The 22,790-nt window shown below is 42.5% G+C and overlaps 2 protein-coding genes across 2 annotated transcripts; both read left to right on the forward strand.

Moving 5' to 3' along the window:
• Positions 1-706: 706 nt before the first annotated feature.
• On the forward strand, positions 707-9,302 carry LOC137334983 (parathyroid hormone-related protein-like). The gene is made up of 5 exons (XM_068000073.1): positions 707-910; positions 1,490-1,558; positions 1,730-1,851; positions 2,646-3,151; positions 8,976-9,302. The coding sequence occupies exons 3-4, from the start codon at positions 1,745-1,747 to the stop codon at positions 3,121-3,123; spliced, it is 585 nt and encodes a 194-aa protein (XP_067856174.1). The 5' UTR covers positions 707-910; positions 1,490-1,558; positions 1,730-1,744; the 3' UTR covers positions 3,124-3,151; positions 8,976-9,302.
• Positions 9,303-20,459: 11,157 nt separating this feature from the next.
• Positions 20,460-21,452, forward strand: LOC137334454 (galanin receptor 2b). Its single transcript, XM_067999136.1, has one exon. The coding sequence runs from the start codon at positions 20,460-20,462 to the stop codon at positions 21,450-21,452; it is 993 nt and encodes a 330-aa protein (XP_067855237.1).
• Positions 21,453-22,790: the final 1,338 nt, after the last annotated feature.

The following is a 22,790-nucleotide window of genomic DNA, read 5'->3' on the forward strand; positions in this document are numbered from 1 at the left end:
ATATTCTCCATGCTTTTAGATGCGCAAGGTGGATTTAATCATAAAGAAAAAAGTCGGGAAACGGCACAATTTGGAACTTCTGTGGATGAAAATTACTGTTTTCATTACATACGAGAAACATCACTTCAAAATGCTTATATATACTGACATGATATCATCCCGAAACAAAATGTGTCTCGTTTATTGTGTTTGATTATAAAACTATTGTCTATAAAAGGTATGTCGAATAGTGTTTCATTACGTGTGAATTAATTCAGTTACTAGGTGTAACTTTATTTTTCCCTCATTTTGTGTCAAGGTAAGATTAATTCATCAAAGGCACCGAAGGTACAATCAGGAGGAGACTTCTCATCAATAGCCTTTTCTCCCCAGTAATCCCTCTGATTTTGGTTCTATACAGTGCCGCGGAGACAAGATCTGCTGACAGAAGTGATTGCTGACGCCAACACGGCTCCATATACTAAGATCTGTAATAAAGTTTGTTTTTTAACCTTCTTACATACCATTGCCAACTTTTTTTTTGTTTTGTTTAATGATTGACCGTATTTGTTCCAGTTGAATTGCTTTGGATAAGTGTTCGGATGTGTTGAGCATCATCAAACCCGTGATGACTTACTCAAACGCAGATTAACGCGGCGTGATGTCAGAGAAAAGGTGCTTATCAAGGCCAGGTCTCAGCGTCCCACCTAAAGATTTAAAAACCCCGGGCAGGATCGGTGCAGGGAGCATGCATGGCATATGCAGGAACTAAAATCGTTTCTTTTTTGTATTAGTCTTTAATCTGTTCGTTGATGATCCCGTTACAGTTTCGAGAACAATTGAATATCATAAAGGAATCGCGAGCTATTCAGAGATCTGTCCAATCTTCAATACTGAATTCTGCTACAATAGTTTAACCGTCATTATACTGGTGAGTGTTGGGCGGGGAGAGCATGTTCAACAGATTGCATTGGTTCGTATCAGTTCTGCCAGGTCAGAGCTTGTCCGGGACCTTCTGTAGTGCACAGACGTGAGATATAGGACTGATATAATCATTCAAAAATTGACAAATGTTCTTCTGGATAAAGTGCAAACTTATATCAGAACTTTATGTTCCTATGAACTTCAATGAATCGTTTGACAAATCAACGCTTCTTTAAACTTCGAAAGGTTAGAGAATGAACACACTCATTTTAAGATGTAGTAAAATAGCTCCCTGTGTTTAAAACAAGTTGGAACAAAAAAGAGATATTTTAAAGGTCATTTTCAACGTGGCTGGGTCCGATGAAACGGTGAAGGGGGATACTGTATCTTTAATTTGATCAGCGAATTTAAACCCTGAGCGCTGCTCTGCGCGCAGCAGAGCCTCCGCTAGCTCCAACCACAGTGCACGCTGTGCCGTTCCTTCTACTCCACGCGATCCTGCAGAATTACAATGCTTTTTTAAAGACTACTTTGCACGGCTGAATAAACCTTTGCAATTCATTTACCTTTCTGTTTCGTTCTACAGAGCACCTTAAGCCGACCAGTGATTAGGAAGGTCTCAGATTCAGTCAAACTTCGCAAGGACTACCCAGAAGTAAGTGAGGGAAGGGGGATCGATTTACATATGCAGTGGAGTCATGTTTTTACAATTTTCACACAGTTTCGACTCAGCTTTGTAGAAAGAGTTCAGATCGTCTGTAGGTAGAGGCTGACAGGGGATTCTATCATGCGCTTAATTTTGAATCGTGAATTCTCGTGTTCGCAGGTTAGGAAGAGTGAGATGTCAAACATAAGAAGAATGTTTCAGCAGCTGAGTTTGGCGATATTTCTCCTGTGTTGTTCAGTGCCCACATATGGGAAGCCAGTGGATGAAATCTCCATTGTAAAGTAAGTTTTTATTGGGATATCCCTACAATTGCATAATAACAGAGTCGGGATATAATGTCCGTTTTATACTGTGGGATGTATGCTGCACATAATGCATTCACATGTCTCCCAGTGTTTTTCAAGAGACGGGATACAGTTGTCTCCTTAAACAGCACACGCTTGAATACAGAAATTGTTCTGGTCTTTTGTTAAAATATTACACGTGATCTGGATATTTATTTTCATCAGTTTTAAAACGAAGGGTGTTCGGATCGCGGAAACGTTGGCGGTTTTATAGGATTACAGAAAGGACAAAGTGAACAATTTGTACTCATTGCGCTGTCAACGCTTTGGACCAGTAATTCAAAACGTTTAAGGTTTTTAACCCAGCGCGCTTTCCCTGTATCGATAGGAGCGCTGTGCTGCGATCAGCTTGCGATCCAGTTGTAAGCGTTGTTCGAAGCGGCGCGCTGGAGGTTCAGTTGATTCAGGTTCAACCGTGCACTTAATTTACGACCATTTGAAGCCGTTCGGGTCATTTTTTTTGTTTTAGATGCCCTGCTCTATTTTAGAGTCAGTACCTTCAAATGAACTTGGCGTAAAATAGCTCATCGTGAGAGCAAAGTGTGTTAACAATTTTCACTTTAAAATAATTCCAGCGCAACAAGCTCAGTTGAAATGCAGTTTTGATAATACAGCTTTCTTGTTAAGATCGATTGGAATTTGATGTGGTTAGAACTGGTTTGAACTGTACTTGAGCCTGTGCCGAGCTGTCTAATCTAAAATAATAAAAATCTCGTGTCTGTGTTTTGTAGGAAGAGGTCTGTCTCGGAGCACCAGTTCATGCATGACAAGAGCAGGTCTATCCAGGAGCTGCAGAGGCGGATCTGGCTGCACAACGTCATGGGCGAGCTGCACACAGCAGAGAGCCGAGGCCTGGCTCAGTCACAGCCGTCTCGCAAACCCAAACACCCGGCGACGTGGCCGGACTCACCGGACCTGGCCGTGCTCCTCATCAAACTGGCAGCCAACAACAGCAACAACGAAGGCACCAAGACTCCGCTGGAACAGATGCAAGAGACCAACAAGCCCGGTCCTTTAAAATACCAGAACGCAAAGAAAAGTGGCAAGAGGAAGAAGCAAGGGAAAAACAGCAAGCGCAAAGCGCAGAGAGGTCGAGAGGAGAAGAGCAGGAGGCACGCACGCTCTGCCGGTTCCGAAGTCAGGGATCCCGGCAGCGGATCCGACTCCGAGCCGCTCCTCACTGCCGCCTATGGACGGTTGTGGCACTGAGGGGCCAATCTGTAAAATACACCCTTAGGTAATTACGTAATACTCTCCCGGTCAGTTCTTTCAGATGTGCTTTAAAGGTCAAACAATAAGTAGGTAATACACGAGAACGGCATCTGGTGTCTGTGATGTACAGTCAGCAAATCCTGGTTATATGCACAATGACCTCAGGCAGATCAGCACCCAGATACAACGAGCAGGGGGCAAATTACACTCGGGTGTTTGGAGGTATGTGCACACCTGCACTCCCCTGACAGCAATATGTTAGAAGAGGACAGACTCATAGCATTAAAACAAATACATTCAAAATTTTAACTGGCTACTTTTGAAATGCAGCTCTGCATCAGGCTGCAGTTACACTGCATCCGGCGAAAACTCCAAGTGGCGTGAGAGGATATCTTGAAGCGTGTCTCACAGCACTTGGTGTCAGATCAGTAACTGGTACCCGAATTACGATCCTCATTGGTGTGTACCCGAAACCACATCCCATCCACGTGAAAATGGAAGCAAAACTGCAGCCTCAGATTTGCTTTGCCTTATCAGTGCAACCTTAAGAGATTTTACGAAGAACTGTTTTTGTACACGGTCGCTTAGATTCCAACATGTTAAAACTTTTGACTATAATGAAAAGTTTCAACTTTTTAAGTATCATCGTCCTTTGACATTTAAAGCAAATCTAATCGACCTTTTACAAAAACAGTTCTTCATAAAATCTCTTAAAATTGCTCTGATACTACTACTTTTTTGTGTCCAGTCAAAAAAGTTTTGATTGCGCACCAACACAAGTCAGGACTCAATCTAAAGCCAAGAGATGTTAGACCCCTCCAGAAATCTAATTTACAATGCTTGGGCTTGTCACAGTGTGGAGTATAACTCCCGTGTGCACGTAGCAGATTTAAAAACTGCTCAGGCCGATCGGACCTCCTGTGCACTTTTAAAACTTGGTATACAGCCTTACATGTTTTGAGAAAGCGAACATTGCTGCCCAGTTACCTACAGTTAAAAGAAATAGGTCCAGAGGGAGCAGAGCTCAATGCGCAAAACTTTCTGAACAGCCTCAACAACCTATAAGGTCTTTAACGTAGGAAAACATCCCAAGGCACTTCACAGAAACCTAGTCAGATAAAAATTGACACCGACCTAAAGAAGGAGATATTAGCAGGGCGACTAAAAACTTGTTCAAAGAGATGGGTTTTAAGAAGGGTCTTAAAGGAGGAGAGAGATGTGTAGAGGTTTAGGGAGGGAATTACGGAGCTTGGAGCCTAGACGGCTAAAATCACAGCCACCAATAGTGGGGCGAAGGGAGTGGGGATGTATAAGAGGGTGGGGATACAGAAGAGGCCAGAATTGGAGGCGTACAGAGTTCTTGGAGGTTTGTAGGGCTGGAGGAAGTTACAGAAATAGACAGGGGTATCCTAGCAGGTACTATCTAATTTGCAACTACATGCAGCCCACGCTAATGATAGTTGTGATTTGCATATTACAAGTATAGATGTTACAACAACAACTACTACTACTACTACTTGCATTTATGTGGCGCCTTTAATGTAGTAAAACGTCCCAAGGCACCTCACAGGAGCGTTATCAAACAAAATTTGACGCTGAGCCACATAAGGAGTTATTAGGACAGGTGACCAGAAGATTAGTCAAAGAGGTAGGTTTTAGGGAGCATCTTAATGGAGGAGAGAGGTGGAGAGGCAGAGAGGTTTAGGGAGGGAATTCCAGAGCTTAGGGCCTACGCAGCTGAAGGCATAGCTGCCAATGGTGGAGCGATTAAAATCAGGAATGCGCAAGAGGCAAGAATTGGATGAGCGCAGAGATCTCAGAAGGTTGTAGAGCTGGAGGAGGTTACAGTGAAAGGGAGGGGCGAGGCCATGGAGGGATTTGAAAACAAGGATGAGAATTTTAAAATCAAGGTGTCCTGGACCAGGAGCCAATGTAGGTCAGCAAGCACAGGGGTGATGGGAGAATGGGACTTGGTGCGAGTTAGGATATGGGCAGCAGTGTTTTGGATGAGCTCAAGTTTTTGGAGGGTAGCAGATGGGAGACCAGCCAGGAGAGCATTGAATACTGCAGTCTGGAGGTAACAAAGGCATGGATGAGGGTTTCAGCAGCAGATGAGCTGAGGCAGGGCAGAGAAAGGCGATGTCACGGAGGTGGAAGTAGGCGATCTTGGTGATGGAGCAGATATGTGGTCAGAAGCTCATCTCAGGGTCAAATAGGATGACAAGGTTGCAAACGATCTGGTTCAGCCTCGGACAGTGGCCAGGGAGAGGGACAAAGTTGGTGGCTAGGAAATGGAGTTTGCAGCGGGGACCAAATTCTTCCCAATATTTAATTGGAGGAAATTTTTGCTCATCCAGTTGGACAAGCAATGTGACAAATGAGAGACAAAGGAGAGGCCGAAGGAGGTGGTGGTGAGGTAGAGCTGGGTGTCGTCAGCGTACATGTGGAATCTGACGTGTTTTTGGATGATGTCGCCGAGGGGCAGCATGTAGATGAAAAATAGGAAGGGGCCAAGGATAGATCCTGGGGGGACACCAGATGTAACAGTGTGGGAGCAGGAAGAGAAGCCATTGCAGGTGATTCTCTGGCTACGACTGGATAGATAAGAATGGAACTAGGTGAGCGCAGTCCCACCCAGCTGGACGAGGGAGGCGAGGCATTGGAGGATGATGATGTGGTCAACCATGTCAAAGGCTGCAGACAGGTCGAGAAGGATGAGGAGGGATCGTTTACCATGATCACAGTCACATAGGATGTCATTTGTGACTTTGATAAGGGCCGTTTCAGTACTGTAGCAGGGACTGAAACTTGATTGGAGGGATTCAAACATGGAGATGCGGGAAAGATGGGCACGGATTTGGGAGGCGACAACATGGTCAAGGATTTTGGAGAGGAAAGGGAGGTTGGAGATGGGGTGGTAGTTCGCAAGGACAGAGGGGTCAAGGGTGGGCTTTTTGAGGATGGGATGATGATAGCAGATGTGAAGGGGAGGGGGACAGTACCTGAGGAGAAGGAACCGTTAAGAATATCAACTAACATGGGGGCCCAGGAGGGAAGTTGGGTGGTCAGCAGTTTGGTAGAAATAGGGTCGAGGGAGCAGGAGGTGGGTCTCATGGTCAAGATGAGCTCGAAGAGGGCATGAGGGGAGATAGGAGAGAAACTAGAGACAGATGTGAGTTCAGGGCTAGGGCAGGAGGGAACCATAGGGGAAATTTGGCTTGGTGGGTTAGGGGAAGGGAGGGAAGCGGCAGAGGCAGCTAAATGGATGTTCTCCATCTTAGTGACAAAGACGTCCATGAGTCCTCACACTTTTTGTTGGAGGTAAGGGTGGAGGTGGCAGGGGAGAGGGGTTTAAGAAGACAGTTTGTAGTGGAGAAGAGAAGCCTGGGGGTATCTTTGCATTTCAGGTTGATCCTGGAATAGTGAGCAGTTTCAGCAGAGGACAGCAAGACCCAATAGTGCTTTATGTGGTCCAGCCAGATCTGGCGATGAATGGCAAAACCAGTTGTCCACCATAACCTTTCAAGCCTGCATCCCTTGGACTTAAGAGAGTGGAGATGAGGGCCATACCAGGGGGAACAACCTGGGTGAGAGAGAATAATGGTTTTAATGGGAACAAGGGCATCAAAGGTGGATTCGAGGGTGCGATTAAGCAGATCGGTAGCTGCAGCAATTCCATGGTGAATGGAGGGTCAAAGGCTAGACAGTTGGGAATTTGAAAGTGCCGTTGGGAATTTGTAAGTGACCTGGGAGAGAGTTTTTTCCAGGGACGGACAAAGAAGGAAGTGGGGTTGGGAGGGGGAAGGGGGATGTGGGTGGAGAGGGATACAGGGATGTGATTAGAGATGGCTTGGACTAATGCTGCAGTATAACTTCAATCCAAGGGTGAGCTGACACTAATTTAGTTTTACTGCAAAATAGTTTCCATACAAAGCAAAATTAATGTTGCAGTATAAACCCATAGTCGTGACCTATCCCTGACTTCAGAGCGAAGCAGAGTGGAGACACCCTGGAGAAGGCAGTCTCACATCACTTGGCTTTGACACCACATGGAGTGTAATTGCAGCATGTTGTCAAATCACATTTAAAAACTGGCCTCAGGGCCTCTTGAACTTACTGGATACTTGTTAAGCCTAACTGGAGTTAATTTAAACATTTAGATATTGTGCATTCTGCAAGCCACACCCTTTAAACATTTACATTTTAACTACTGGCAGAGGCACTCTGTACATGTAATCATACATGTGCAGATTTATCTCCTGGACAAGAAAAATCGAAGTTCCAGCGAGGCAGTGCATTAGTAGTATGCTGTCTGGCTGGGACCAGTATTGCAATTACAGTATAAGCTAGGCAATGTAAACAGTGTACTGCCTGGCTGGAACTAACATAGCAGCTACAGAGTAAGCCAGGCAATGTAAGCAATGTACTGCCTTTATTGCAGCTACAGTATAAATGCAGCACAAGGTTACCAGAATTAATTTCAGAGCAGAGAAAGCACGTGGAGACAGAGAAATGTTACAAACAAAACAACTAATCAGGAAATCACAGAAAAAAGGTAACATATTTAGGGTGGGTTTACACTACAGTTTTAATATCGGTGTGAAATGGTGTGAGACTCTGGGAAGTCTCTTTCCACTTCACTCTGGTGTCAGGTCAGGCCCTGACTCTGGAATAGCTTGATTTACATTTATTTACATGACACCACTTTGCACCAATGCTACACTTGTTATGCAAATACATCCTAAGACTTTAAGAAAAAATCATTATTATCATAATAATTCACGACTGTTCTTTACACTGATGAGCTCACTCATCACAAGGCCTATAAAGTCTAACCTCTTAAACTGGTGAACTAAGCATTATTATTGTACAAATTTATACTATTTGTTTTAAAATAACTGCCCTGATATTTAATTCAAATACTGCAGTAATAATAAGTTTCCTAGTCACAGTTCATCAGATTTATGATTTTATAGGTATTAGGTTGAGATTCTGTTAAGTACAAGATGAGAAAGGTCCAACAATCAACTCAGAGATTATCAAAGATTTCCTAACACCCCTTTTTCACATAAATTCCATCTGGGTACCTCTTAAACAATTCATTTTTAAAAAAAATGTACTAATTCATAACAATGTATTTGTAAGATTCAAAAAATTACTGAAAATGTACAGAATTGTTCAAAGTTTATTAGAATTTTAAGGCTAGCACATGCGAATGATAATGGAGGGTTCTGCAATATTGCCTGTTGCACAATTCTGAATAAACAGACAATTGCAACTCTAAACTAAATCATTGTAAAACATTGTGAAGGCATTTAAAGTAACCTACCTACTGATCGGTTTGATTTACAAGAACAACAAAATATCCAATACATTAGTATTTTTGTTGTATTTTGTTTGATTTTGGAACTCTGCCTATCAAGGTGAGGGACAATCTTTACATTCAATTGCCAAAAGACAAATACTTGTAGTGACCTCTCTGAGTAACCTTGTCAAATGGCGGACAATTTTTATACTTTGGACTCATCCCGTGAGAACTGGAATAAGTTTGAAGGAATACATTTCACTTCGGCCCCTTGATCGGTAGCTGAGAGAGGAGAGAAGGATACCATCACTCCTAACTGTCCGGCTTATAGGTGTTCTAGCCCACTGCACCAATGTATAGTATAACTGGGCTATTAGAAGTCTGGTTATTTGGTATTTGCACAGGGATGCCAAAATTAAGTTTCTACTTATTACAAAGCTATCAAAGTACATGTTCACAGACTATATTTCCACGCAGCGTTACAGTTTTTGCTTGTTTAAAATACAAAGTGGCAGATTAATTTTCCTTCTGTTTTTTTTTACAGGAAGGTCTGCTATCCTGGAGAAGACCGAACAAAATCTTTTGCAGTATTCTGTACTTGTGATCATAATTAAAGTATTAAACATATTTATTGATTGTAAATATAAAGCACACACGAGAATAAAAACGTGAGTGTACACAATGGAACTATACATTGGTCATTGTGAATATTTGACAATCCATGATTAATGTCACATACCGTAATTTATTTGTTAAATCGTCTATTTATTTGAACTGTGTATCTTGGTGCTGCTAACTTTTTATATATATATTGTAAATATATGCACTTTGGAGTTCAAGTAATTTTGTTACGTGACCTATAATAAAGTGTTTTCGTGGTTCGTTGAATTGGAAAAGGAAGTACTCTTTAATAACACAAATTAAGCACTTTACTGAGGCATCTGGTTAAACAAAAAAGAGCAGTTCATAGAGCAGTAGTAGTGATTTGGCTAACAGCCCCGCAATGCCTCATAGTGCTCTGAGTTGTAATGCATCCTTCTTGTGAGCAAGCGGGGAATTAGAAAAAAAATAACAGAGAGCGCGATACTCCAGTATGGTTTAACGGGCTCGAGCCAAAATGACTCACAAAGACACAGGAGGTCGGATAACAATGTTTAGAAGAGTCGTCGGCACACCTGCTTAGTCAGGAATGCTTTGTATGTCCCCTGGAGATCTTTGCTAACGAAAAATGTTAACTTTTGAACTTTGGATTTTACTTTGAGAAAAAGTACTTTGGTTTTGCAACAAGAACGTGACCGAAGGATAAATTTAGATTTAAATATAAAGTCTAGCTATCATAAAACGGATCCTCAGAGTGACATTTTATCCTTAAGGTACTTGGTAACATTGGATCGCTTTAGTTCAGGTCTGATCCTATGAAACAACACTGGCACTCGCTCACACAGTGGTTTTCTGTGAAGCAGAAACACATCAATCATAGAATCAGTATGTTTCACAGTAAATCTGCATGCTGGTTTATTAGGCACTACGATCTGAAACTGTTGTTCAAACAGTAGATCAGGATTTGGATGTGCTGCTACTTATAGAAAGAGCTTCTGTTTCCGTGTGCCAGTGGAGGGCAGCATGGCCCGAAGTGCAAAGGAGTAAACGCCGAAATTAATTTCCAAATGAAAACAACCAGGGTAAGTTCAAACGGGTTCATTCGCAGGCTTTGAACGATTATATGAATTAAATACATCGCTTGTTAGTGTATTGTCAAAAAAGAGTTAACTGCAAAGGAAACACATTCAGCCTGTTCAATGAATGGTATTTAATTATTACCTGGTCATTAACTCATTGCTGTTTGTGGGACCTTGCTGTGCGCACATTGCCTGCCGCGTTTCCTACATTGACTACACTTTAAAAGTATTTCATTTGCTGTAAAGCGCTTTGGGACGTCCCGAGGTCGTGACAGGCGCTGTGTAAATACACGTTCTTTCTTTAACTAAACTAGCGATTTTATACCAGATTTTGTTTCCCATTTTTCGAGGCTTCTATACATCACACCCGTCTCCCGCTCTTGTTTGAAGTTGCTTTTTGTTCCTGGAAACGTGCTTATTTAACAGACGAAAGCAGCATGCAGTTTTTTTTTACAGCTAAATAGTAATCCACAACTAGTAAGCACACAATTCAGCAAATACTAAAAGTGCAATAAATATCAACGCACATACTGTGAGACAGTCTAGACCACTACCCTTTGATTGGGTACATGAGACTGTAAATATAAAAGGAAATTGGGTTTCTTATTGGGGAACTCAACCTGTTTTGTATTATATAAGTCTTTGCTACGAGTTTACTGCAGTGTGTCTCTCAAGCAAGGAGCGAATCTCAACCATTTCACTCTGAACGAGAAACATTTTTTTTCCTGTGTCAAATATCCACTTCTAAGCCCTTAGATGCCAATACCAACATTTCTATTAATGGCGAAAACCTTTCCTAAGCTTCAGATAAAGCCCGAGAGGAGGGCTGACCCCAATATGTTTGCATTTGTACTACAGCGGCCCCCATTGGTCTACGAGGCAACAGTTTTAATTCAATTCCATATCCATGTTTTTAGATCTGATGGGGACAATTTCTGAGTCGTCTCTGAACAAAGACACATGGCTTTTGTAAAGGTTAATGCTTCAGGCTCCATGGTAAGTTTCTACTGCAAATACTGTCCCTTTCAGGACTTAAAGTACAGATTCCCATTGCAAATTATTAAAGGGAAACTGCCTTCAAAGAGTGTTTGGTAATTTATTTTTGTTTGTGGAAGTGAAGAATTGAGGATAATTTTCGTCATGGAGGTGCCACACCCAAGTGATACCGTAATGCTTTTCAACATGATGGTATCATGGTTTCAAGCATTTGTAATCAAGAAAAAAAAGTTTGCTTAGTACTTCTTTGTGAAGAGAGTGCCCCCTCCCCCTCCAAATCTTAATTCTCCACAGTTGTATTTGTGTGTATGACTGTGAGCATATGTGTGAGACTGGGGTGATCTAAGGTCAATCAAACATTTATAAAGATGGCATTAATTAAAAGTTTCACTCACATTTCCAAAATAACCAGAAAACACGTTAAATAGATCATTTGCAGATGTGCTTTGCTTATTTGTTTTCTTCCAAAGTTAACTACACCCATAGCCCTTTAGTTGGGCCCACACAGATCAGAGAATACATTTAGAACACTTGGTCTTTACTCAATTAAATAAAAGAAAACGATCAACAATAAAAATGTTGGTTTTCATTCCTTAACCTCTCAACCTCATCCATGTGGTGCAAAATCTTCTTCTTGGAAGTCCGTCAGGGTCGAGGATGACTTGCTTCCACTCTGAGAGGATGGGTTCTGCAGTGGCTGAATAGTCCAATCCTGCAGCCGCAGACTCTGCCGCAGATGGGGTAGGTAGTGTTTAATGTGGCTACAAGAGCAGGTCAGAGGCTGGGTATTCTGCAGCGAGTGACTCACCTCCTGACTCCCCAAAGCCTTTCCACCATCTACAAGGCACAAGTCAGGAGTGTGATGGAATACTCTCCACTTGCCTGGATGAGTGCAGCTCCAACAACACTCAAGAAGCTCGACACCATCCAGGACAAGGCAGCCCGTTTGATTGGCACCCCATCCACCAGCCTAAACATTCACTCCTTTCACCACCGGCACACCGTGGCTGCAGTGTGTACCATCTACAGGATGCACTGCAGCAACTCGCCAAGGCTTCTTCAACAGCACCTCCCAAACCCGCGACCTCTACCATTTTTTTAGGGAGTCTTTGAGAGTGTCCTTATAGCGTTTCCTCTGCTCTCCTAGTGATCGCCTGCCATTGCGGAGCTCGGAGTAGAGTACTTGTTTAAGGAATCTTGTGTTGGGCATGCAGACAATGTGGCCCGCCCATCGCAGCTGGTTGAGCGTGACCAGTGCCACGATACTGGGGATGTTAGCCTGGGAGAGAATGCTCACGTTGGCACGCCTATCCTGCCAGTGGATTTGCAGGATTTTGCGGAGGCAACATTGGTGATATCTCTCCAGGGGTTTGAGGTGTCTGCTGTACACTGTCCATGTTTATAATGCATACAGGAGGGCGGGGACCACAGCTGCTCTGTAGACCATGAGCTTGGTGCTGGATTTGAGGTCTCTGTCTTCGAACACTCTGTTCCTCAGGCGTCCGAAGGCTGCACTGGCGCATTGGAGTCGATGTTGAGTTTCATCGTCGATGTCTGCTCGCACCGAGAGGAGGCTCCCGAGGTATGGGAAATGATCCACGCTGTCCAAAGGCTCACCGTGGATCTTGATGGTCGGGGGGCAGTGTTGTGTGGCACGAGCGGGCTGGTAGAGGACCTTTGTTTTCCAGATGTTTAGCCTGAGGCCCATTCTCTCATATGCCTCGGTGAATGCGTCAATGATGGTTTGTAGCTTGGCCTCTGAGTGTGCGCACACGCAGGCGTCGTCTGCGTACTGCAGCTCGATGACAGAAGTTGGGGTGGTCTTGGTTCTGGCCTGGAGGCGTCGAAGGTTGAACAGTTTCCCGCTTGTTCTGTAGGTTAGCTCCACTCCGGCGAGGAGCTTCATGGTGATGGGATGGAGTGTTGTAGTGAGGAAGATGGAGAAGATTGTTGGTGCGTTGACGCAGCCCTGCTTGACCCCAGTTTGTACTCGTATTGGGTCTGTGGTGGATCCGTTGGTGAGGATCACGGCTTGCATGTCATCATGGAGCAAGCGGAGAATGGTGACGAATTTCTGCAGGCAGCCGAATTTGAGGAGGGTGCTCCACAATCTCTCATGGTTGACAGAATCGAAGGCCTTTGCTAGATCGAAGAAGGCTATGTACAGAGGTTGATGCTGCTCCCTGCACTTTTCCTGGGCTTGTCGCGCACTAAGGATTATGTCCATTGTGCCTCTTGCTGGGTGGAAGCCACATTGAGACTCAGGGAGGAGCTCTTCGGCCACTGGAAGGAGGTGGTTGAGGAGGATTCTCGCGATGATCTTTCCCATGGCGGACAGTAGGAAAATCCCTCTGTAATTTCCGCAGTCGGACCTATCTCCTTTCTTGAAGATGGTCACAATTACGGCATCTCTGAGATCTCCTGGCATGCTCTCTTCCTTCCAGACAAGGGTGATAAGATCGTGTATTCGTCTAACATGATGATATTGTGAAGGACAGGCTGGAGCATGAGCAGCTTATAAATTAAAACCCATTAGTATAAATCAACTCTTTAGGGTTGATGTATCAAAAGCAGCAGTGTGACTTGGGAGTTGGTCAAAATCTGACTCTTGAATTACTGAAGCCAGGAAATCTGACGATCTCTACACATAGTCTCATAACTCTTGGGGTTTGCGCAGAGTGTTGCCTAACTAGTCCAGTGTGATGCCATAATTTAAAAGTGCTCTGAGGTTTGTTCCTGGCAAACTTTAAAACTTAATATGGAACCTTCTTAATATTAGGGGGAAATCAATACTCTCTGAATTGGAGGTGGGGTGGGGTGGGGGGCGGTGGTGAGGGACACAGTCGTCTATACTGAGAAGTGCAGAGGCTATGAGCTGGACATAGAGATGATAGAATTTGCAAACGTAAGGTAAGTGAGATCATGGAATGATTTATACATGAACATAAAGAGTTTGAAATTATTGAGTTGGAAGATGGGAAGTTAGCGGAGGTCAGTAGGGCCTGTGGTGGCGGCTAAATAGGATTTTTTATTGAATAGAATGTGGGCAGTGGACTTCTGGATGAATTGGAATTTGCACAGGATGAAGTTTGGTAAGCCAGCTAGGAGAGCATTGGAAAAGTCAGGCCCAGAGGTGATGAAGGCATGGTGAGAATTTCACTGTCAGTAGGAATGAGATAGGGATGCAGCTGGATGATGTTTTGGATGTGTAAATAGGCAATCTTGAATGGACAGGATGTGAGATTTGAAGCTCAGCTCAGTGTCAAACAGAATACTAAAGTTGTGCATTGTTGGGCTCAGCCTGAGCGAGCAGCCAAAAAAGGGGATAGAATCAGGGCTGAGTGTCCAACATTTCTGTCAAGAACTGAACAAAATGTTTTCAGTCATGCTAATGTTTATCTGGAGCAGCTTCTGGTCCATCCTCAACTTAACATCAGACAGATAGTCAGACAGCACAGCAACAGTCATGGTGTCAAAGAAGCTGCAGAAAGATAAAGATATGAAGTATATATTTGTAATTTCATTAAGAATTTGTTTATTTTATATCAAAATTATTGTTTCTTAATTCAAAGCAATAACTTTTGAGTTTCTGTAAACTGTTAGAACCCAGAACTAAACTAATAGGATGCATCTGATGGAACCTGGGACCTGAGTTTGGACAATCCAAAGTGATTGCATTTAAAAAACAATTCTGTGGGGTAGTACATGAGGTCCTACCCCTCTCTAGCAATGCGTGCTGCCCTTGAAATCAGGATGAGGGGTCTCAGCTCACTCAGCGCTGAAATCCCAATTCTGCTGGAGAAGATGTTTTTTAAGATTTGAAGACAGTGTTGTGTGCATGTATTAGCCTCACTAGAGGCTACAAATCCATGCAATGAATGTAAATTGTTCCTACTCAGAATTTTCTGTGTCTTTTTACAACACAGTTCCTGATTTACTGAGCACCCAGTTAAAAAGGCTGCTGGGGGATTTGCAAACTGTTTCTTGTAAACTCGGCCATTTCAGACCAGGTTGACATATAGTTACATTCTGACTACTGTTCTGGACTTCACGAACTAAACTTTGAACATTAGAGCTTCTGCTTGCTTTTTCTACTTCTTGCTGCTGGTTTTCTTCAATTCAGTGCTCCTTTGGTGCCCATCTCCCTCAGCAGCATTCCTGCTGCCACCTGTTCACCCTGCAACTGCAAACAGTGCTAACCATGGGCATTCCATTGAGGTTGCCAATGACTATGCTGGATTTTGGAGGAAGAGGAATTCCTGAGGAGGAAGGAGAGGCAGGTACACTGGTTCTGACCCAATAGTGACCCAGGAATTAGATCTAGGCACAACTACTTGGGCATGTTGGAAGACACCTCCCTTTGCTGACTACTCTTCATCAGGGAGGTTGTCATCGATTTATGCCATATACTGTACTATAGTGCAACCTGCAGATGACATCCAGCACTGGGAGAGCTCTGCCAGTTGTGGTTAAAGTCACCACGATACTGAACATTGTTGCAACCATTTCATTCTAAGGCACTACTGGTAACATTTGCCGGATATGTCAGCTGTCTGTACACCACTGCAGCAAGCAGGTCACCACAGCCTTATTTGCCAGGTGCAACACTTTGTCACTTTCCTAATGGAAATGAGGGAACAACTGGAGAAGGCCCAGCATTTCTATCAACTGGCTGCATTCCCAAGAGTGCAGGGCATCACTGATGGTGTCCATGTTGCTATCAGGTAACCAAATAACAAATCTGTGACATATATCTATAATATATTAAAAATCTTATTTTCTGTTGCCCTGCTTTGACACATGTTTATGTCAGCTTTACCATTATAAATTCCTATGTCAACAATGAAGAAACGTGAACATCTCAATCCTTGCAGGATTGTTTATAACAAAAGAAGAAGGATATGATGATAGGGGTAGATGAAGTAGGGAGAGGGGAGGCTCGTGTGGAGCATAAACTCCAGCATGGACCTGTTGGGCCGAATGGCCTGTTTCTGTGCTGTACATTCTATGTAACTCTAAATAAAAGACAAACTATAGCCCATTGTGCATTGTTCATCACTGCAATTTTTCTTTATATTTAATTATTTTGTTTCCCAGGTCTCGCTGCTAGGAAACAAACTTTTAGGCTTTGGAATGTTGACTAAACATTAGGGCATGAACACTTAATGCATTCATAGGCAATTCGTTTACTCGCTATTTTAATAGCGTTGGTTGTTTATTTTAAATGTTAATATGGTAATGTTCACACGCAATTTCAAGGCTATGGCGTCTGGTTTACAGTTCAGACATTTCTGTCCAAGCAAGCCAGTCCAGTCAAAAATGTGATGGGTGTCAATCTATATCCTGAAAGACTATGCATTTAATCTCTAATAATTAAGATCCCTGGTAGTCTAATGGAGGAAGTAGATATTCTCATCAAAATGAAGAAAGTATGGAGCGTTTTGATAGCAGAAGAAGGTGGCAGGGGCATAAAAGAAAGGTTTAGTGCAGAACTTTATTGCAGGTGTGCAATAAAGAATTATAAAAGCAACTTATAAAATATGTAAATTACATTGCAGTGTAAGAGAAAAATTAAAATTGTGGGCAAGGTGGGTTATATTTCCTTCAGTAAAAAAATTGAATCTGGCTGAATCCCTACATGTGACATAGTCACTTGAAGAATAAACTTCCTTTATTAATAATAAATTTAAAACAGAAATAGACAGTTTCCTAGAAGTAAAGGGAATTAGGGGTTACGGGGAGCGGGCAGGAAATTGGACATGATTTTAGATTTGAGGTTAGGACCAGATCAGCCATGATCTTATTGAATGGCGGAGCAGGCTCGAGGGGCTGATTGGCCTACTCCTGCTCCTATTTCTTATGTTCTTATGTTCTTAAGTAACATCTTAATTCCTAATAACAGCTCAATTACTGCACTGGTGTGATTATTGCAAGTACCAACCTTCCTTACTTCCCTGAGGAAGATTGCCAAGTTAGTGGAAATTTGCACAGAGTTGTGAGTAGTTTTGTCCTATGTGATTATGCTCATCAGGTTGAGATGAATTGAATTATTTTCACAAGAACCCTTACAGGCGGCCATAAAAATATCCATTACACCAAGCTGGTCCCGAAATTTACTGGGCCATTAATACACTATGGTTTATGAAATTCTGATTTTAAAAATAAATAAAATGATCCATGATACTCCTACATAAAAAGTCTGAAATATGTGCTGGCCTATTAGAAATGGAATGGATAAAATCGGTATAAATAAGATTTGAATATATAATCACAAAAAGCTCAGCTGTTACAATTTTTTGAAAAACAAAAATTGGAATCTTTTTATTTTCAGTCCCTTATTTTTGCCAATCTCAATGGAATAATACAGATCTGACATCAGAATATTAAAAGCAGTCTTTTACATAACCATTCCCTTGCTTTGACAGACTCTGTTCCCTACATCTGGTGAATGAAATGAAGAGTAAACACAGTGCTCAGTGCTCGTGTTTACTTTTCTGTTTTCCTGCAGTTGATACCTTGTGAAAAATGCATGGTAGAGCCAGGCACCTGATAAAACGCTGACAAACATATGCACTATACAACCGGAAAGTACTTTATGATAAAATACTCCTAAAATCTGCTCAGGTAGAAAATGTTTGGAAAATCAAACAGTTAATGATGTTGAACAGTTGGTTACCTTCATTTTATAAAAAATCACTAATATGGATAGTTTAAGTTAGGACATGAGGTTTTCAATCTATTTTCTTTGGGCTATAAACCAGTGATTAAATGGTTGTTATGTAATCAAAATGTACAGAGAAAGGCATAAAAAACATCATAGTCACTCTCTGATAACATAACATCAACTCAATTTTCTGGAAATCAAACAGGAAAACAATCTTATGGGTTTAACAACACATTAATAAAAACTGACTGAAGTATAAATTGATGTTTACAGGATATGGGACCTGAATTTACTGTCAAAATAATAGTGAGCCTAACAGCGCTCACTGTTATTTATGCGCAAATCAGAAAGCAACTTCAGGTGAGGGCAGGTGCGCAGTTAAATACGAAAATCTGGAAGTTGCTGTCCGAGATGCGCCATTCCACCATCAGCTTTGCTGCATCTCGCTGTCTGAATCAACATTCAAATACATTGAATGGCATAAAGTTCCTGTATTTGCATGGTAGATACAAACTAAACTCACCACAGAAAGTTAGGGCTTGTCCTTTTCAGTCTAAGTACCCCATGATAAATCTTAATTACTGCCAAATAACCTCTCTGGCACTGAAAATTAACTTTCACAAGTGTGGAGTCTCGTTCCTTCAGCTTTTAATTGTTGTTGGAGATTTTTAAAAAATTCAATTCATATTTTTTGTTTTTTACTTTTTCTTTCTGTCCCTTTTATCCCTCTCTCTTAATCCAATCTTTCTTTCCCTCTCTTTATTTCGCTTTCAGTACCTGATTTGATATTGAATGAATTATTCTAACTTACCCTTCCTGGTTCAGACTCCGCGCTGTTCATTAACGATTCTTCAATCTGATTGGTTAAGGAGATACACAGTTGCTTGCCCTGTTCACCCAGGTCCCAGATGCCCTGCAGAGGGCGCTGCAACATTTGTATCTCTAACTTCCAGCAACTTCCAGCGCAAAAGCTGATGGAAAGTATATGGGCAAATGCAAGTCTAACGAATGCGTCTGCCGCTCATTCGCCAGCTACAGCAAATTCTGGCCCATGATCTTATTAGAGCTGTAAGAAGAGGTATGATCTTGCTCAAGATACTGTAAAAGACCTGCTGTATTAAATTTACAAACCACTACCACATTCATTGAGATTATTTAGGAGTGTGCTACATAGTAATGATTCTTACGAGTTTTAATTACTTGATGAACTACCACAATGAGGGGTGGGGAGATTGAATTAACCACTTGATTGGGGGCTAATGATTGGGCAGTTTCTCCTCAATGATTGCAATTCCGCCATACGTGCCACCAGGTTCTACATGTACACTGATGTACACCCAGGACCACCTCTCTACCAGCTCTCGACCCCTCCATTGCCTCTGTGATTATCAGTCTATTAATCCAACATCCGGTCCTGGATGAGCCACAACTTCTTCAAGTTAAATGTTGGGAAGACTGGAATTATCATCTTTAGCCCGCACTATAAATTCCATACCCTCGTCACCGACTCCATCCCCCTCCCTGGCCAGTGTCTCAGGCTGGAGCCAACTGTTCGCAATCTCGGCATCCTATTTGATGCAGAGCTGAGCTTCCGACCTCATATTCTCTCCATCACAAAAACTGCCTACTTTCACCTCCATAACATTGCTCACCTCCTTCCCTACCTCAGCCCATCTGCTGCCAAAACCCTCATCCATGCCTTTGTCACCTCCAGACACAACTATTCCAGTGCTCTCCTGGACAGCCTCCCCATCCTCCACCTTCTATAAACTTTAGCTCATCCAAAGTTCTGCTGCCTGTATCCTAACCTGCACCAAATCCCTCTCACACATCACCCCACTGCTCACTGACCCACACTGGCTTCTGCACCCATACTCCTCCAATTTAAAAATCTCATCCTTGTGTTCAAATCCCTCTTTGGACTTGCTCCTATTTCTGTAACCTCCTCCAGCCTACAACTCTCCAAAAACTCTGCATTCCTCCAACTCTGGCCTCTGGTGCATTCCCCACTCCCTTCGCCTCACCATTGGCAGCGATGCCTTAAATCATCCAGACCCTAAGCTCCACAATTCCCTCCCAAAACCTCTCCGCCTGTTCACCTCTCTCGCCTCCTTTGACACCCTCCTTAAAACCTATCTCTTTGACCAAGCTTTTAGTCATTGCCCCTAATATCTCCTTCTTTGGCTCCTGTCATTTTTTGTCTGATTATACTCATGTGAAGCAGCTTTTCTACCTTTAAGGCGCTTTATAAATGTAAGCTGTTGCTTTTATATCACAGTTAGGCTCAGTACTCCTCTAAGCCATTTCCCCCTGATGATTTCATCAGGATTGACTGCAAACGCAAAAATCTTCTAAGCAATCAACAGAAAAAAAGTTAATTATTCACAATGGGTTTATTTTCAGAACTGGAATACACGAAGTGACTCTCGCTCTTAGTCTGTTTGACTATCGAATTTGTCAATATCGAATGGTTTGGGGCGTTTACCTAACGACATAAAAGGAAGCCCTTGTGAATTCTCTCCTTTCTTCTGGGCAAAAAGTGTGACATTAAATCGGTCACCCTTCAATCAATGTGCATTAACACCGTCTGTTTCCATCGACAATAATTTGCCATACTGCATCATTTAGTCGTCGAAGTTCGAAGAAGTGAATTGAGACCATCAAAAACCATTAGCCCTGCAGAAAACGTATGTCTGTAGACCAAGAAACGGGATATTTTATTTTTTGCCACGTTTCCGAAGAAGGCCCTGTCTACTGTGAATTTCTAACTATGATCATTTCATACTCGATCATCTTTGCCAGTACTTGCATTGTCATCGTGTTGGTTGGGGTGTTCGCCCATACTCTGGTCTTCTACATCTTCGCCAAGTATGTTTCATTCCGTAAAAATCGCTTGGACATCCTGCTGGTGAGCATGGCCGTGGCAGATTTCATATCTCTCCTCCTGGACCCCTTTCTCATCGTGGCTGTTCTGGGATACACGTGGCCCTTTGGAAGGACATTCTGTAAAATGTTTCAGTTCTTCTTGGCGGTCTCCGTGGCCGCTAGCGCTTACTCCCTGTGCGCTGTCTCCATAACTCGGGCCTGGATCATCATGAAACCCCACAGACCCCCTACAATGACTTTGAGCATAGTCATGTTGGTCATCGTCTGGGTCTTGAGCCTTTGTGTGACCGTACCTCTCCGGATCAACGCCACCACAGGGACAGGGAAACACAACATCACCCTCTGCGTGTCGGGGTTATACGAGCACAAATACAAGACGATCTTGGCTCAGTTCGTCCTTTATTATTTGGTTCCCATGCTGGTGATCGCCTTCAACTACGCTCGTCTTGCAGTCTTCCTCCTGAAAAGCCCCATGATGTCTTTGGTCAGTTCCAGAAACACCAGGAGAGCGTCCATCATGATTTTATTTGCCACGGGCACCTTCTCCGCGTGTTGGTTGCCCAGCTACATCTTAGAGTTCTGCGTTTACCTGGGCTCGTACCATTTGGAGCAGAACTGGGAAATACTCTTTTTTGGCTGCACCATCCTTCAGTATTTTTACCCGTGTGTCAACCCGATCATTTACGTTTTGCTAGCCAAGAGATATCGGAGTGGGACATCATGCTGGAGCCTGCCTTTCAAAACACATAAAGTGCACCCCAAGAACAGCGTGATAAAAAACACAGTGTCTCGGTGAGAAGATATTTTCTCTTATGCCACTGAACCTGTAGACTTCAACATACACCGACCAAAGCATTTGTCCCAAATGATATCTACAGCGGAAGCACCAGCCCATGCCTTAAAACTAAGAGACCAACATTAAGCACAATCCTAGTAACATTATGAAATCTAATTGGGAGAATATATAAGAAGGCAAGTTTTTGTGGGGACACAGGGTAGTTCAATCATATCTGACACAGAGAATGTATTAACTGGATCAGTCAAATTGGGATCTGAAGAGACACTGTATTAAAACGCAAATATTTATTTCCATGTCTGCTAAACACCACATCGCAATTTAACTAAAACACATCATTACATGACGAAAGTTTCACCACTCTATGTAGGAAAATATATACTGGTGAGTTTTGGCACCAGTAAGATGGAAGCTAGAGATAATGGCATTTTCTACTAATTTATTCAACGAAATTGAAATGTAAACGAGCATTGCTCTGCAACATGCAGAAATCTTAAATTAAAACATCTTAAATGACAGCAAATCTACACTTTTTTTCTATCCAATTAAACAAAAGCACTGTTCAGTTTATATGCTTTAAATACAATAATATAGTTTTTAAAAAAAATTTAAAGCTAAATCAATCGATTAGGCAGTATGGTGGCACAATGTTTGGGAACTCCACAGATTCACGCCCTTGATTCCTCATCTGATTAGTTTTCTGGCCTGACCCGTGCAAAAAAAGAGGGATTTTAACAAAAAGCAGGAACTTCCTTAAACAGAGAAAGGGGAGATCAGAAGACGAGTCAGTCACACCAAGCTGCTCAAATTCACCTGCTAGCAGCTGGCTACACAGTAGAACTGTTGGAAGCATTAAAAACGGGACCTGAGCCCGTCCACAGGGCCAGATAACTTGCTTGGTTTAGGGAGACTTCAGGATGGAGAGTGAACAACAAAAATAAACAGCTGAGGGGAATAAATGTTTCCTTCCTTTGTTTTGTTTAATTGTTTCATAATTTGGCTCTGAAGATATAGTTTGACTATCAAATGAATAATCTGTTGTTATTTGAGCAGCTCCAATTCTGTTCCATTTTAATTAAGTTCCATCCACCAAATATAACTTACACAGCTGATTTTCTGTAATAGTACACACATCCGAGCAATTTTTATTCCAATCTTCAGTGCAGTATTTTGGTCTCATTACAACACCCAACTTTTAACAATGTGTAACTGTGTATACTGACTACAATATGAAAAGACTCAATTGGATTTGCCGTATTCAAAGAAACATAGAATGGTTACGGCACAGAAGGAGGCCGTTCGGACATCGAGCCTGCGCCGGCTCTCTGCAAGAGCAAT

The sequence above is a fragment of the Heptranchias perlo genome, chromosome 18 (assembly GCF_035084215.1).
Source record: "Heptranchias perlo isolate sHepPer1 chromosome 18, sHepPer1.hap1, whole genome shotgun sequence".
Classification (NCBI taxonomy): Eukaryota; Metazoa; Chordata; class Chondrichthyes; order Hexanchiformes; family Hexanchidae; genus Heptranchias; species Heptranchias perlo.